This window comes from Mustelus asterias, chromosome 3 (assembly GCF_964213995.1).
Source record: "Mustelus asterias chromosome 3, sMusAst1.hap1.1, whole genome shotgun sequence".
NCBI classification, from domain to species: Eukaryota; Metazoa; Chordata; class Chondrichthyes; order Carcharhiniformes; family Triakidae; genus Mustelus; species Mustelus asterias.
In genome coordinates, this window is record NC_135803.1 from 25,967,995 (window position 1) to 25,981,869 (window position 13,875).

Below are 13,875 nucleotides of genomic sequence, written 5' to 3' on the forward strand. Positions count from 1 at the left end.
ATTTGTTCCACTCTTAACTATTTAGTATTAGAAAATCAGCTGCACTGGCTTTTGTTTCCACTCTTGCTTTCTTGGGGGTCTGCAAGGATCTATTTTTGGATCCCTTCTGCTTGTCATGCTAACTCTTGGTGATGTCTGAAAATAGATCTAGTCTCACATTTGTGCCTCTGACGCTGAATTCTGTTTCTTCACCATCTCCTTGAGCTCTTCAGCTATCTGATTTGCCACATTACTCGCTAATATCCAATGGCAGATAAAATTTCCTTCAACTAAACATTGGGAAAATTAAAGTCCGTGCCTTTGGTCCCCACCATAAACTGTCCTCCACTGTTTCTTTTGCCAATGACTCTCTCAAGCTGAGCAGGCCCTTTGAGCAAGCCGATTATGATGAGTTAACCAACCACGTATTCAGCACCAAAACTGCCTCCTTCTGCCTCTAACATTGTTCGACTGCAACCTTGCCTTGGCTCATCTGCTGAAATTTCATCTATGCCTTTGTTACCACTAGACTTGACTATTCCAATGTACTCCTGGCTGGTATTCCATCTTTCACCCTGCATAAACTTATGCTCATCCAAAAGTGACTGCAATTTAGTTTCAAATTTCATTCGCACATCACCCCTGCGCTTGCTGATCTTCCCCCTGTTCAACGCACTTTCAATTTAAAAAATCCTCATCCATATGTTCAAATTCTTCCAGGGCCTGGGGGCCCCTCCTTATCTCTGCATCCTCCTTGAGTCCTGCTACCCTTTGGGATCTACCGTGCTTCTGGTCCCTTGCGCATCCTTAATTTCAGTCGCTCCACATTCATTGCAGTACCTTCGGCTGCCTTGGCCATGCATTTCTGATTCCTTCCCTAAACCCTTCCACATCTCCTGCCTGTTTTATGCTGCCCCTCAAAACTTGCCTCTGTCATAAAGCTTTTGATCATCTGTTCTGATTTCTCCTTCTGTGGCCCCCATGTCAAAAATGTTTTTATTATTGCTCTTGTTAAACATCTTTGGACATTTTGCTATGTTAAATGACATGTATAAGTGCAAGTTGTTTGCTGTTCTGGGCAGTTAATTGATTGTGAAATATGTGCATTGCCTATCACCTGGCACAAATGGCTCCTGTCTAATACAGTAAGAAGTTTATTTGGTAGCAAAAGCCACAAAAGCTTTCGGAGCCCCAAGCCCCTCCTTCAGGTGAGTCAGGTGACTCACCTAAAGAAGGGGCTTGGGGCTCCGAAAGCTTATGTGGCTTTTGCTACCAAATAAACCTGTTGGACTTTAACCTGATGTTGTTAAACTTCTTACTGTGTTTACCCCAGTCCAACGCCGGCATCTCCACATCCTGTCTAATAGCCAGTGATACTCTGAGATATCTAGCAACTGGGTTGGATTGAATTATCTGAACTGAAGTTGTTCTTTTTGTGAATGTATACTGGCCAAGCAAGGATACACTAGGTTTCTCAAATTCACTAGAGCTCTTTTCTTTGAACTATTACTAAAGATTTTTAAAATCTATTCATTCATGGATGTGCATCTGTTCATCTAATCCTTTTTTGCCTTCTGTCAATGTAATTTTTAAAATTCAATTGTGGGACATGGCCTTGGCTGGCTGGCCAGCATTTATGCCCATCCCTAGTTGCCAAGGCAAAGAGCTGGATGTCAGCCTAATTGCACTTGAAGGTAGTGGTTTGTCAGGCCTTGAACTGGTGCAGTTTGTCATCGTGATTAGGTGCAACGGAATGGTTCACTAGGCCATTTCAGAGGGCAGGTTTGAGTCAACAATATTGCTGGGGCCTGAGGCCTTGTGTAGGTCAGACCAGGTAAGGACAGCTAAAGTTAAAGAACATTATTGAGCCATTTGAGTTGAAATTGTTTGTTTCATGGTCATCATTACCGATACTTTTTTTAAATTCTAGATTTATTTAATTAACTGAAATAAATTCTGCAGCTGCTGTAATGGGATATGAATTAATGTTTTCAGATTATTCATTAAGGCCATTGCCCAGTAATGCAAGCACTATGCTAATGCACCTGACCATGAAAGTACAAATGTGATTGCAAGAGTCAACCTGAAATTGGTAGAAATTTGGATTAAATCTGCCAGGCATTTAAATTCATGTATACTCGCCCATTGGAGCATGCTGATTTAGTTTTCATGCCCTAACACTATAGGAAAGCATGTGTGAACCTGTATTTTAATATTTTGGAATTGTCAGGGCTGCAATCTTTTGTTATGTTGTAATATGTTGACTAAAATGAATCAGGCAATAGTTGAGAGGTATAGATAACATCCTAAGCACATAATTACATCTGGACATCTAAGTTTTAGGTTTAAATTATGATGTCAATATTTAACACTTACAATCATGTGATCCTCAAAAAAATCAATTTGCATTTACAGCATAACTTTTGATCAGTTTACCTGTTATCAGTACTAGAAAACTTTTATTCATGTAGGGGATAGGGGCATTGCTTGCTGGGCCAGCATTTATTGCAAATCCCTAATTGCCCTTAAACTGAGTGGTTTGCTCGGCTATTTCAGAGGGCATTTAAGAGTCAACCACATTGTTGTGGGTCTGGAGCCACATTTAGGCCAGGCCAGACCAGGTAAGGATGGCAAATTTTCTTCCCTGAAGGACGTTAGTGAACCAGATGAGTTTTTACAACAATGGTTTGTTTCATGGTTGCCATTAGAATTCTAATTCCAGATTTTTATTAAATTCAAATTTCACCATCTGCTATGGGATTCGAACCCAGGTCCCCAGAGTATTACCCTGGGTCTTGGGATTACTAGTCCAGTGACAAACTAGAATGTGTGTGTGTGTACTCTGTTTGTTTGCTAAGATGATGCATTTTTAAATGTGCCTGTAAAGTAGAAAAACTACACTCCAAGTTGCAATAGCACTATACTTTTCTCCTAATCTGATATTTTAATGGGGCATCCTGTGCAGAACATAAATTTTATGGTGAAATCTTTATCTAGCTAATTTACAATGAATTAAGAGGATTTAAAGACATACTTTAAATTATCCTAAAGAGTAGGGAATAATGCAACATTTAAGTGCCAGTGAATACATTTCTGTTACTTGTTTCAATGTTGATTTTAAGATTTGGGTGGCTTGTTAGCATTGGGCAATTAATGTTTTACCTTGTGACAAGGACTGGTAACTGAGGAGTAATGCATGTTAACATGATGGAAACAATACTTAGTCTTACTGTATTGAAGCTGTTTAACTTTCAACTGACAAATTGGAATCAGTTATTTAAACTATCAATACTAAAATTTGTTTGTTCTGATAGCTTTAGTGTAACACCAAATTGCAAAGACCACATTGAAAAAGTTCTTGGTCCACTTCCTGGTCTGCATGGAATTAGTTGATTTCAGCAGGGGCAGAATTTGGATGGTTAAAATCTCATGGCTGATTGTTTTTGGAAAGTTAGATCAGCGCAGTGCAAGGGCTAACTGCTATCCAGTGAACATTGTGGAAGAATGTTTGTGTGGGTGTGGGATGAGACCAGAATTTCACTCCTCTTTCAATGTCTGTGTGCTCAAATATCCAAACTGACCTTTTGCTCGAGCTTATGCATGGAGTGGTCAATTGGACAAGGTACTAGTGTACTACCAGAGGTATGTGATTTAGTGTCTTGAGGAGTGATGGAGTTGATCAATTTTTGGGAGTGGAAAGAAAATAAAATGGCGATTTGTATATTTCATTTTAATTGATTGAAATTGCCACCCATGTGGTGGAGGGTCAATACTATCTAACTTTTGTAGCTAGACTTGAAAAGGAGATGCCAAATAAACTTGTGCTCGTGACTTTCTTATGTAAGTGACATTTTTTGCTGATGCAAATGATTTAATATGAATAAAATCTGGAGGTGTTCCTTTGCAGTGTTAGATCTGCAGGATGGCATGTGTGGGCAGTGAGGTGTTAAGTATAGCTGTTCTGTGACAATCTCTCTAGTGTATGCCACTCTTGTATTATGAGGAAATGCAATTGTATACTTTTAATATATTTATTTTTAGCTTTATTAGTTTTCCAGCTGTGGGGTTAACCTGTTGGCTGAATCATTGGGGATGGCATTTGTATTGAAGGCATTTGGAATAAGTGTAAGAACGTGCTATCTAAATGGGTGAGAATCTTCAGTTATTTTGAGGGGTGGTAGTGCTTGTACTGTACTCAATGTTGAATATGTAGGACAATTGGAATGCAGAGATACTCTAATATGTAACTTGTAGTTAATTTGGGTGGGGAAGAACCTGTCCTGTTGTCACAGCAATCACACAACCATACAACATCTTTGTGTTCTGATTAAATTTCTGCAAAATACCCTCTCAAAGATTTGTTGCAAACAGCTCCTCCCTCCCTCCAGGCATACATCTACTGTCTTCAGTCTGGTCATTTTTGGCTGGGTTCTTCAGATTTCTTAATCTCTTTCCTTTTCCCACTCTAGTGCTGCTTTAAATCCTCTTTACTGTATAGCTCTCTTACTGATTGCTTTGTTGGCTGGTAATTTGCTTTTACACTGATTTAATTTACATTTTCGATAAATGTACCAGGGTATCTTTACAAACACCTGAATCTTACCAACATGTCAACACTGGCCTACAGTGGCACAAGTGTCAGTTCAATTACTGGATGCAGATTAGTTTGGCAATATGCTGCTGGGTTTGGATTGATGTATGGGGAGGGAAATCTTGAATAGAAGGGCTTCAAGTGATTAAAACTGACTCTTGTGCTGGGTATGACATGAAATCTATTTAATTTTCAGTAATTTGGCAAAATATCATGAACCATTGATCTGACTTAAAAATAATTTACTCATCAATTCCCTTCAGTCTCTCAGCTCTGCATTTTAAATTCTGGAGATTCTATTGACCATAGAGACTATTTATTTATTAAAAGTAGAACTGTTTGATTATCCAACTGTAAAGCAGTGGACAAACATCTCAAATGTTTGTGAAGATGCCTCAATCAAAGCCCAAACCATCATTCAAAGCAAACCACTTCTTTCAACATTGTTTACATTGATATGTCTTCGAGATTCTAAATGTCCACATTGTTTACTTAAAAGTCCAAAACATTTCATTGTTGAATTTTATTTATTGAGGCCCGTTAACTCAAGTAAATTTTCAACAATTTATGAAAATATTGGATTTATTAACTGCGTTTTAAAATGTTCCAACCATATTTGACTAACAAATGAAATGAACTTGTTAAATATTTACTTTATTTTGAACAGGGATATTTCTCAATGTTATACATGGGTAATTCAGTACTCCAAGCTGTGACTCTGTTTTGTGTATTGCTGTTTGTAGTAGAATTGGCATTACAGGGATGTATCGAATAACTTCAAATGCTTGAGATGTTATGAATTCTAGACAGTGTGTTTCTGGGCACTAAGTTAGCAGTATGTAGTAGTATTTAAGGTGCAGAATGTTTCACTCACTACGTTGGTTGCTGCCTAGTAACTAGGGTGGGACCCTCTAGAAGTGTTCAGATAGGCATCCGTTCAAGGGTCAGTGAGCAGATTTTCTTGAGGCAGTCAGTTTGAGGCAATCTGCCAGCTGAAAAATGTCTCTGAAACAAAAGGGGCAGAAATAGGTCCTAGTTAAGTTAGAGATGTAGGAAGCAGGCATTGTGATGTTTGGGCAAAGGTACCTCTTTGGAGCAGTAGTGTTCTGTTTGGCATGGCCGTAGATCTGAAAGTGTGCTTGTAAGCTGGTGTTGTGTACCCAGGAATCCAGTGAGAAGGAATCTCAGAAGCCGACATTGAAACCTTTTGAAATGAATGATGTTAAAGCCGTCTGAGTGAGAGCGACTTTTGGAGTGAATTCCAAGGAGAGATCTTCAAAGTTGAAGTTGAAATCCCTCGAGACAGTTTCATGAGATTATTTGACTTGGTGTTTGACGTCTGAGTGGGTTATTGAGAAATCTTTGGACTCTGTTTTGGTTGCACATGTCATTTACTTTGTAGAGTAGTGTGTTTGACCACAGTTTGTCTGTTGCTTCACATATGATGCGTATTGTAAGTTTTATCTTTCTGAGCTTGTGTAGTAAAGCTGATTTTGTTCAAAACTCATGGAATCTTGTGACCTTATTACAAAAGCAACTGTCTTGAATTTCAACAAAACATTATAGGTCCCTGACTGGATCTGGGTCCGGCCAGACCAAGGATCTTAATTGTATTAAACTCTTTCTAAGACTTGTTACCATTTCTGTAGCTGCAAGAATGATGTAAATCATAGCCTGTTAGATACTGTATTTTAATGCTTCTTCCTAGCATCATGATTGTGAAATAGGTGGAGAAAATGGAACTAAATGAGTAGCTTTTTTAAAGAACCAACACAAGTGAGTGTGATCTTTAAACTATACAATTGTTCTTTCTGGACCCTTTAAACAAAAGTAAAAATGCACCATTCTTTTATATTTAATGTACCCTTCCTTCAATCCGAAGAAAGGGAATAGATTTTCGTTTGCTGACTAAGGTGAAAGTGGAATGATTTGGGTGTTTCTTGTTTGTGGACTGATAATTCAAGTGAGGCACAACTTCACAACACCAGGTTGAAGTCCAACAGGTTTATTTGGTAGCACGAGCTTTCGGAGCACCGCTCCTTCATCAGGTGAGTGAAGGCACTCACCTGATGGAGTGGCGCTCCGAAAGCTCATGCTACCAAATAAACCTGTTGGACTTTAACCTGGTGTTGAGAGACTTCTTACTGTGCCTACCCCAGTCCAATGCTGGCAACTCCACATCAGAGGCAAAACGTGACAGTTTAAGATGATACAAAATTGATATGGTAAATGTTTAGTTGAGAATGCCTTTCCCCTTTGTTTATTTTTGGCTGTGGTTAAGGCAGGTTGTAGCAGAATACAAGAAATTTCATTCTTTAGACACCATGGAATCCCAAAGTGGAAATGCATTTTATTTCACAGCAGAGACATCCCTATCCATGGATAACATTCAACTGAATTGGGAATGGGGGAAAATCATTTGGGGCAAATTGGTTCACAGTTCTTTTAAACTATTGAAGCTATTTGCACATTTAATATGTGCAGAGCAAAGCCTTTCTGGTTATGCTCAGATTTTCCAAAGCTTATTCCACCTTGGCTGAATTTACTGCTTGATGGAGGCGGAAACATTGAGGGGTGCTTGGCTTAAAAATTGGCTATATCCACGTGAGCTGGCTGAAAGAAATGAGCTGACTTTATCCTCCTCTTGCATTCGTTACTTGTTTTTAACGTTTCATGTACCTGGTTGAACTAGAATTACTTAAAAGCTGAAGAGTTTGCGATTTTCTTTTTATGTATTTTTTGGTCCCTGATTTATTTCTCTCCGGATGCTATGAGCTATGTTTTTTTTTCATTGGTTGAAAGGATATGCAGTTAACCACCTTTTAAATGCAGCACCTTTTGCATGTCTCTCAGTTGGTTCTAAGTTTTTCTTACCACCAGAATTGTCGCAGGCTGTTGTGCAGTGTCTACTTCATTTCTGTCAGTTATTGAGAATGCTCTGGTTCTTTGGCACTGAGATCTGCCATTTTCTATACAGATGGTGTATTTGGACAGGTGAAGGAAAGGGGATCGTGTTTGTATATCAGTCCTTGCTGAATTTCACAGTTTACTGTTTCTGACTACAGCAAAATTTACCAATGACTTTTTAAAATTTTAAAATCCAATTTCTCCAATGATCACCTCATAGACACCATGTTATGGTGATTAACTGGTGCAGTTTGTAAGGATGCTTGTTGTTCACTTGCAGGCAGTGTTTGGCAGGACTCCATTGAGGAGTCCTTCAAAAGTGCCCTTCACTGATGGTTCAGCTGGATGCTGCGGGGTGCACAGTGGGGGAGGTCATTTGTCTGTGCTTTCATTGTGGTGTTACTGTTCCAAGATGTTTATTGTGCATGTGCAGGATAACTGTTGAAAGTGATGTCTTAGTTATTTCTCCCCACAGTTCTGCATACAGAATTGTATAGGGTTTTCATTCTCGTAATGAGAATGAAAACCCTATACAATTCTGTTATGCAGAACTGTGGGGAGAAATAAATGGATAGTGAAATCTACAGAAATTTAATTTGTGTAATAGTTGACTGATTAAATTAGTGTAATTTGTATAATTTTGTCTCAATTTGATAGCCTCAATAAAAGTAGTCAAAACTTTGAGCTGGCAATGAGATGGTAATATTTGAAGTACTGCCTGTTCAACCTGCTTCCTTCTGTGCATCCTGGCTTTGGGCAGTGGTAGTACATTATTGTGAACTGTGCCCTGTTGTGGTTGAACCAGGATTATCATCTTGGAATGGGAATCCCAAGTACCTGTCTATCAGTGACATCTTTGTTGGTGAGGATGACAGTTAAATTGCTCTTCTGATGGATAGAGGAGGAATAGGCATGAGAATATCTGCTAGTAATATTTAGCTCAAGGACTTCCAATGTAATTTGAAGCCTGATGTGAGCTTAAAATTTGTTTGTCCAGAGTATTTCCTGTAATATGAATAGGGCAGCAATTTGTGGCAAGATTTATTTGTACTCTCTTTTAAAATCACGCTTTAACTGCCTCCAGCAATTTTCCTGTGGAACCGTATGCAGAGACCTGATCATGCTGCATGTAATTAGTTGGGGGTGGGGAGGCGGGGTTCACCTGGAAAGGTTGTGTTTTTTGCCTAATTAAAGAAGGGTCTTGTGATAGCTGATTACTAGAAAATATGATCAAGGCATTTTTATCTGATTTTATTAACTGAGCTGTATGTGTGTGTATAAATGTAGATGATCCTCCCTTTGAGTGGAGTCATGGGGAATGTGTAATTAGGCCATTCAGTTTGTTGATCCTATTTGGTCATTCAATTTCTCTCTAAGACAGCTGAAACTTGCCTCCTTGACGAAAGCATTTGGTTATTTGTGCTAATATCGTCTCTTGGTTTGATGTCGATTTTTCTTTCTCCTGTGGAAATTCTTAGGACATTGTGCTATGTTAAGGGTGCTATATTAATGCAAGTTTTTGTTTGATTTCTGCTTTATTGCCTGCACTCATCTGTTTGTCTTTCAGCTGAAGAGTTAACCAGCATAGAAAGTGGTGCCATCAGTAATCTGAGATTATCAGTTTTAATGACATCCACAAAGTCACATGGAACTGTTAAGCATGCTTCTGAGGGGGCCCTTGCGTAGGTGCAGGATAATTGGGCATTGATCATGATGTCCTTTTTGCCCTGTTTATCTTGAGAGCCACATATTTAAATAGCTTGTCATTTGAGGCTGGAATATCATTGTCCGTCAGTAGTAGTTCTACAAATTTCAAGCATTAATAGCTGTCAAATCACATTACGACTACATATTTTATTTGACAAAATATTGTTTACTAAATTGATACCATTGAGGTAAACCTATGAGTTTGCTGCTGCTGCAGCTGGATATGACCTTAAGGTAGTCATGATGCACACATGAGGACGGCCTAAACCGGGATGTTGGATTTATGTCACATTATCAGTAACCCCCACAGCTTGCCTCCTGGACTTGTAGAATCTCACTAGCTGTTCTGTCTGGAGACAATACACATCTCTTTAACCTGTGTTGAATGCTCCCTCCACCCACATTGTCTGTACCTTTAAGACCTGGCTGGCTGTAGAGATTCGCATTCTAATTAGTATTCTGTAACTTGATTTCTGTGTCTGTGCCCTGTTTGAGAGCAGATATCCACTCCATCTGACGAAGGAGCAGTGCTCTGAAAGCTTATGGTATTTGCTACCAAATAAACCTGTTGGACTTTAACCTGGTGTTGTGAGACTTCTTACTCTGACCTTAAGCCATGAATTATATCCCTGTTATATTAGTCTGGCTGATCTGTCGTGTTTATTTAGTGCCACTGGTGAAAACTCTTACTGGATCACTATTTTGAGGGGGAAGTGCATGGCTGTCCTGTTTTTTCTGTCTTGTGTTCTATCATTCTGCTATGATTGAAAATACTTGATTAGGATAATCCATCATTTCAGTTGTGGGAGAAGGCAGCAGGGTTTGAAACTGGCCTGTAATCTTTGGCACTGTGCAAGCTGTAGTTACAATTTTGGTCAGCATGAATTAAAGTAGCAGTTATTTCAGTGCTACCTGGTGTGATTGCTGACTTCCCAGTCTGTGTCCTGGTTTGGGGGAGTGGGAGAGCATGACCTGAATGTTGGTAGGTGTTCCTGATTTGTTGTGCAAGGAACCACAACACTCTTTCCAACTCTCTTCCACACTAACCCATTGAAAACGGCTTGTTAGGTCTTGGATTTCTCTGCATTTCAATACCTCAGAAGACTGTGTCTTCCCTGGAGGGAGTTGGGCAGCTATACCACTTTCTGGCTGAAATTCTACAGTCCACTTGCACCAAAGGAACAGCATTGTCTGTGCCAGTCAAGGTCATTACTTCCATTCATTTATTTGCCAGTGGAGCCTTCCAGGCAAAAATCGGACAGCCATTGCCACATAGTCGGAATAATGATGAACTGCTGCCTTAGAGTTAGAAATGATTAACAACTTGTGTTGGGAATGAGACTTGTGAGCTGGCCAATAGTACTAAAACAGACTTCTTCAGAATCTCGTGTTTTCAGGAGATTCAGCCTGACTAATTTAAGGACTTAGTAAGCTATAAAGCGCTTGACGTCATGCTGACCTATTATTTTACGTGTGGTGTGCAGCCAGGTGAGGTGAGAAAGCTAACAACTGAATTTTTTTTAAAAAAAGCTCAGCAATCATTGCTGTCTCCCTCACTCTTTCTCTCTTCTCGCCTCCTCCTTCCCCCCCCCCCCCCCCCCCCCCCCCCCAAAAAAAAACGAAGGAGCATGAACTAAGCATACAAAATACGAATGTTAGTACGACTACTATGAAATTATTACTGGTATCTCATCTTCACTGTTTCAGTCATCCTTTTCTGCCTTCCTAATACATTTGAATCTATAAGCCATTCATCGGGTTGTTACTTGGCTGGAAACAATTGCATGTACAGGGTTTGTAAAAGTTTAAAACATGCATTCCAAATTTGGTAGAGGTCATTAATCTCTAGGTTTGGAAAGGTGGGAATTGGGAGAAGGGGATAAAGGAGGGGTAGTCATTCAAGCCATTTACTTAGGGTACTTAACTGTTGTCAAAACTGAATCTCCTTTTTGTGACATGTTAATAGGTTTCATAGTTTCAATTGTTGAGATTTGAATGTCTGATAACATATGCCCCATTTAATAGAAACTGAGTTTGAGTGCACAACCAATTCCTTGACCATGTCTTATGGTTTTTCTTGCTGTTTACATCATCCTGGTTAATTTGTTTTGATATTTTGTGTACAAGGAATGGAGAGTTTAACTTGCAGTTGAAATCTACGTGATGACAGTAACTATGGAACTTCTTGACCGCTTGTTTTCACTGATCCTGTAATTTTGAACTTCAAGAAATGTTGAGCTAAAAATTTTATACAGAAACAACTAATTGTGACTTGGTTTGATTGAAAGTTAAGATGTGCATAGCTGTTTCATGTGTGCTAGATTCCACAAGACCCCTGTTGAATAAATAAATTGTAAGAGTATTTGGTTGTCGGGTGTTTTTTGTCAACCCATTTGTTGTTTATGTTGTGCCCTGACAATGGACAGCAGGTTTTCTGGTTACTAAACCAAGCTAGTCTCCTAATGGTTGCAAAAAATCTTTTTATTTTGGTATCTACTGTTCTCAACAAATTCTAGTTGATTCTATTATTGTACTCTGTCATGATGAAGTCTTTAAATCCAAATATAATGCACTTTGTCCCATTGTACTCTGTGGAGTGAGTTGGGTGACCCTTGCAGAGTTCTCTGGCCTTGGTAATTAAACTTGAGAAGAGCATTGGCTAAGAGTAATTGGAGATTGCCATGTTTCATTTCTTCTCATCCTCCTGCTCCTTCCCACCAAAGGTAATTGCTGTAGCCTGCTCCCAACTGAAAGTAACTTAATTATGAAAATTTAAATTTTTTTGTCCCAATTCCTATTTCGTAACTATAGTTAATGTTATTAGATAATTACATTTTTCCTGGAAAACCGCTTTATAGTATTGGAGTAGACTATAATTTGATCAGGCGAGTTAAGAAATGACTTTAATTTAGATTACCATTTCTAATGAGAAGGTCATGAGCTTTTCTAATTTTTTGTAATGCATTTTTGGGAGCAAAGGAGTAATATATTTGTTGGACAATTCGTTGAAACGTGAGAGAGATTATATATGGAGTATTTAGAATTTGTAAAACATTTTCTGGAATGCTGCCCTTCTGGATTGACCAGGATGTAATCAAGTAAGTTGAGAGCACTTAACAGTTCTTTTTTGTATATTACAATTAAAAATAGAGTTACTCTGACCTACACTGATCCCTTCATGCAGTGATAAGTAATAAGTTGAGACTGCAGGTCCCTGCTGACATTTGTGTCAATTCTCTCACTGTCTTTTGCTTCTGAAGGACAACTCTCTGCTGAATGAAATACTTGATGTTCTTCAGACTTCTGTCCCTACTCAGGTTATACATGTAAGTACAATATACCTGTAACATTCTCCATCCTACATTTTCAGTGGCATTCATTTTTCTCGTGTGTATGTTTTTTTCACAAGCACGAAATTCATTCATTTTTAAGATAGTCAAAAGAAAAATGAGGCCGAATTGGTTAACACAGTTTATAGGATCTGCTTATATTTTTCATGAAGTGGCAGGATGTTTTTTTTGCTTGCCGGGGTGATGGGGAATTCCTCCTGTCTGTTCTGCAGATTAATGTGCTGAAAAGTTGCAAATATGCCGAATATCTGTAGATTGCTTTTGCACTGGGTAGGTATCTGAGATTTAGTGTGAAGTTTGAGCAAGTAAGAAATGAATGCAGTAATGTTTGAACATCGCCTAACTTAATTGCAGTATTAAACTGCACGGTGGCATAGTGGTTAGCCACTGCTGCCTCACAGCGCCAGGGACCTGGGTTCGATTCCCAGCTTGGGTCACTATCTGTGCGAAGAATGTATGTTCTCCTCGTGTCTACGTGGGTTTCCTCCCACAGTCCGAAATTGAACATGCTAAATTCTCTATGTATCCGAACAGGTGCCGGAGTGTGGTGACTCGCGGATTTTCACAGTAACTAAAGACACTAATAAATAAACTCTAAAAACAATTATCAGGGACCTAGATAGGAAGGATCTGTTTCCCTTAACTGGGAGGTCAACAATTTAAAGTAATTGATGGGGAAATTAGAGGAAAACTGAGAAATTTTGCCCAGAGAATAATGGAGGCGTGGGGATGAAAAGGATTGCTTTGATATGCATTTGGAGTACTGTAACCTACAGGGCTCTTGATCAAGGGCTGGAGAATGAGATTAGGGCATAGGTTTTTTGACCAGATAGACAATGGGCTGAATGGCCATCTATGTTTTTGTTTTTTAATGAACTTTGTTCCCAGAGTGCAGTGAAGTTGTCGCTCATGGGAATGTGAATAATGCAGCCTGTAATGTGATTATCCAAAACGGCATGCAATGAGATTTATTCATGCGCAGGCAAGAGAGGGTTCTGACTGAAATCTTTGCTGTAGTTACTTTGGGAAAGGATTCAAACACTCGTTTGTTCACACACAAACACGCAGATTGCTTTTATTCCTTCATAGGATGTGGGTTACCCATGCCTAATTGCCTTTGAGAAGATGTGGTGAGCTGCCTTCTTGAATCACTCCAGTCCATGTGGTGTAGGGACAAACAGTGTTGTTAGGGAGTTCCATCGACAGTAAATATAGTGATATAGTTCTAGTCAGCATGCTATGTGGCTTGTTCCCATGCATTTGCTGCCCATATTCTTCTATGTGGTAGGGGGTCACAGATTTGGAAAATGCTGTCAAAGGAACCTTGGTGAGTTGCTGCAC

At 39.2% G+C, this 13,875-nt stretch overlaps 1 protein-coding gene across 2 annotated transcripts in view; it reads left to right on the plus strand.

Moving 5' to 3' along the window:
* Window positions 1-13,875, plus strand: part of LOC144488416 (disks large homolog 1-like) — a 179,057-nt gene that overhangs the window by 16,378 nt on the left and 148,804 nt on the right. The window contains exon 4 of one of the 2 annotated variants that reach the window (XM_078206498.1): window positions 12,445-12,510. The exons of the other annotated variant lie outside the window; for it this stretch is intronic. Within the exon in view, the coding sequence (XP_078062624.1) occupies window positions 12,445-12,510 (66 nt within the window). The remainder of the gene's footprint in view (window positions 1-12,444; window positions 12,511-13,875) is intronic. 2 annotated transcript variants of the gene reach the window in all.